Below are 3,609 nucleotides of genomic sequence, written 5' to 3' on the forward strand. Positions count from 1 at the left end.
ATAGTTTCATTTTCCACTACTGAGTCAAAATATATGGTAGTAATTGAAGCAACCAAATAAGCATTGTGGCTTACCGAGTTAGTTAGAGAATTGAGTGTTCAACAAGGTGGAGTTAAGTTACATTGTGATTGCTAGAGTACTATCTATTTGGTAAAGAATAAGGTGTATCATGCAAGGACCAAGTAGATTAATGTGAAGTTTCACAAGATCAAGGAGTTGATTTCTTCCAAGAAAATACTTTTTGAGAAGGATCATACTTCTGAAAACGTCGCAGATATGTTGACAAAGCTAGTTACCATAGAGAAATTCGAGCATTGTTTGAACTTGATCCGAACTCAATATTCCAAGTGGAGGTTTTCTGAGATGCTCGTGTTTCTTCGAAGGGGTTGGATATTCGTCAAGGTGGAGATTATTGGAGATAATTTATATGGAGTTGAAGCATGGGCACGACCATGCTAGGAGCACAGCCAAGGCATGGCGGCTTCAGATTTTCAACAAGTGCTAAGAAACATGATAGTGGCGTGGGAGACGACCGAGCTATGGTTGGATCAGTTGGAGCACAAGCACACCCGAGGTTCAGGAAAGAAGGCACGCTTGTGGCATTATTGTGCATTGTTCGAGAGGTGTTGCTCACTCAGGCATGCTTATGCCACGATCGTGTCCAGGGGCGCGACCTGGTTGTTCTCCATTAGGGAGGCATCGCTCACTTGAGCACGCCCATGCCTAGTTCAAGTGGCATTAGGAAGATGCAGGAAGTGCGCCGAGATTTTTAGAATTTCATATAATACATGATATTTGGGTCCAAAATATCAAGTAGGATTTGAGCTCTATAATTAGGATCTTTGTAACCCTAAAAGGAAGTTGAGAAAATTCTAATAAAATTTCTTATCCTCTTTCGTGGAATAAATATATCACCGAACCACAATAATTCTATGTCTTCTATTTTTTCTTCTTCTCTTCCGAATCTTCTTCTTCTTTCTCCTCTTCGATTTCTTCTCTCTGCAGTTCTTCGTTATATTGTAGCACAAACTCAACCGTATCAAAACATGACACCTATGCCCTAGCCAATTGCCACCACCCCATCTCTTATTGTAATTGATCCAGCAGGTCAATTCTTATTATGGCGCATTGAAATCCATTTGATCAAGTGGTCAAAGAATTAGAAAATTTACTAAATAAAAGATCAATAAATTTCAAGACTATTTTATAAAAAACTGTCCTAATAAAACACATTGAAATTAAAATATTTCGTAGGTTAACACCTAATGCAAATTCTTTAACCATGTTTGTTCATAAAATAAATTTTGAAGAACCTCATAAGCCATCATTGCCTAAATTTCAAATGGGAGTTCATAAATTATCAACATTAATTTCTTTAACTAGTAAAAAGAGCAATGACTAATATATAATTTACTAATTTATTTTGTATAAAAATTATCTCTTTAACATAGGATATGCATCTTTTTCTTAAAATATATATATATAAAACGTCTGCAAATCAAGTTTGCAGATGAAGTAATAACTATAACTATGGCAGAGGCATTATTGGATTGGCAAGCACAAAGAGAGGTGATCTCCTTGGTGCGGTCACCCCTGAAATTTCCATCATGTCCAAATCTTCGATCTTCATGCCTCGAGGAAGCTTCCAGTTAAAGTGGAAGAGGAGGTGAGCCAGACCGACTTCCACAGCCGACAACCCAAATGTGATGCCGGGGCACAACCTTCGCCCTACACCAAATGGCAAGAACTCGAAGTTGAAGCCCTTGAAGTCCACCGAGACGCCCTCAAATCTCTCAGGCTTGAAGCTCTCTGCATCAGAGCCCCAGTACTGCTCATCTCTGCCCAGTGCAAATGCATTGATGAGCACTAAAGCTCCGGCAGGCACTCGATATCCCATGACCTCACACGTCTCTTTGCATACTCTCGGCATCAACAGAGGGATTGGAGCGTGGAGTCGCATGGTCTCCTTGATCACCAAATTTAGATAACTGAATTTGAGGATGTCGCTCTCTTCGAGATTGGTCTTCCCTTTCATAACCTCCCTCATCTCCTTTTGGACTTTCTCCATTGCCTTAGGATTCTTGATCAATTCTGACATAGCCCATTCAATAACCGTTGATGCTGTTTCTGTTCCTGCCAGGAATATTTCCTAAAGATAATAATTAAACTATTAGCAATCGGAAGATACTTAATAAATAAATATTCTTTTTCTTATATATAATTTCATTTACCATGATGACGGCTTTGACGGAGTCGTATGTGACTGGAAATTCGAGACTTCCGTCATCTTTTAGCTTGAGAAGTACATCGATAAGTAGATCCTCCTCTGCTTGCTCAGCGGCCAGTGCGACTTGACGCTGTGAGATGATTTCCCCGAAGATTTTGTCGAGCTTATCACGGGTTCGCTCTAACTGGAACTTCAATCCCGTGAGAGTATCCAAGAATTTGAGCGAGGGGTACATATCAGCCACCGCGAAGTTAGTCACGTAGCTTAGTGTCTCTCTGATCAGGTTCAAGAATTCCGCCTTCTGTTTGCAATCGTCACCAAGCGCAGCTCTGATCACTAGCTCATTAGTCATGGATATCACCATCTGGCTTAGATTGAAAGGTGTTTGAGCAGACGCCTTGTCGGCGATCTCCGCCGTGAGCTTTCGGTTCACAACCTCCCGGATGGCGGCGAAGGACTTGACGCGCCGGGAGTTGAGCAGCTCCATGGCGTAGATCTTCCTCATCTGCTTCCAGTAGCCACCGTAGGGGGACATGACGACGTTGCGCGTGCCATAGCTCAATATTTTGGAGAAGGTCAAGTTGGAGGGTCGGTCAGCAAAGTTGAGATCATGGCGCTTGATGATCTCTTCCACCGCCTCCACGGACGAGGCAACGACTTGGTCGACCTGTCCGACTCGGAGATGGAAGAAGGGGCCGTGTGTTTTGGCGAGTTGGAGAAGGATACGGTGAGGGTTGCCGCCGACGAGCTGGTGAATGTTTCCGATGAGGGGAAGCCTGGGCGGGCCGGGTGGGAGAGGAGCTAATAATGGTCTGCTCCTTGATCTGATCTTTATCAGTAAAATTATGAAGAAACCGAGGAAGAGAGAGATGAAGGAGAAAGGTGAGAAGAGGGAATTAGCTTCCATGGCCACGCAGTAACGAAGTAATTAAAGCACTTAAATGATATTATTGTTTGGGGCTCTCTTCCTGAGCTTGCATGCATTTATAGAAGATCTGAATACGGCATCTTCATTAGTTACTGTTTTAAATGAACTTTTTTTTATACTTTTAATATATCACAATAATATTATAAAATTTTATTTAAACTTAGTTATATAAATCTTAAATATCATCTCTATCCTACTTCAAATTTTTTTATTCAACTTTTTAATTCTACAAAATTCTGACAAATCTTACATTAAAGAGATACACTTAGTTCATCACCGTATTATGCTCATGCAAAATTTGAAATGCGTATTTCTTTCTCTAGTCAACACTTCTGCTCCTCCAAGTCAACTAAATATTTCTTTGACTGAAGAACCAGTAATCTGAATTTTAATTTTAATTAAATATTTTTAATAAAAAGATTGTTATGTTAAGAGAGCATGGAAATATTTTATA

General features: G+C 40.5%; 1 protein-coding gene across 1 annotated transcript; it reads right to left on the reverse strand.

Moving 5' to 3' along the window:
- Positions 1–1,399: 1,399 nt before the first annotated feature.
- On the reverse strand, positions 1,400–3,193 carry LOC121996140 (alpha-humulene 10-hydroxylase-like). Its single transcript, XM_042549982.1, has 2 exons — positions 2,232–3,193; positions 1,400–2,149 (listed from the first exon to the last, which is right to left on the reverse strand). Exons 1-2 carry the CDS (start codon positions 3,132–3,134, stop codon positions 1,529–1,531), a joined length of 1,524 nt encoding a protein of 507 aa, XP_042405916.1. The 5' UTR covers positions 3,135–3,193; the 3' UTR covers positions 1,400–1,528.
- Positions 3,194–3,609: the final 416 nt, after the last annotated feature.

Source organism: Zingiber officinale, chromosome 6A, assembly GCF_018446385.1.
Source record: "Zingiber officinale cultivar Zhangliang chromosome 6A, Zo_v1.1, whole genome shotgun sequence".
Taxonomy (NCBI): Eukaryota; Viridiplantae; Streptophyta; class Magnoliopsida; order Zingiberales; family Zingiberaceae; genus Zingiber; species Zingiber officinale.

Coding starts and splice junctions, on each gene's coding strand:
- LOC121996140 (XM_042549982.1), bottom strand. CDS start 3,134: ATGGAAGCTAATTCCCTCTTCTCACCTTTCTCCTTCATCTCTCTCTTC. Junction 2,150..2,231: donor CCGTCAAAGCCGTCATCATG/GTAAATGAAATT, acceptor TATTATCTTTAG/GAAATATTCCTGGCAGGAAC.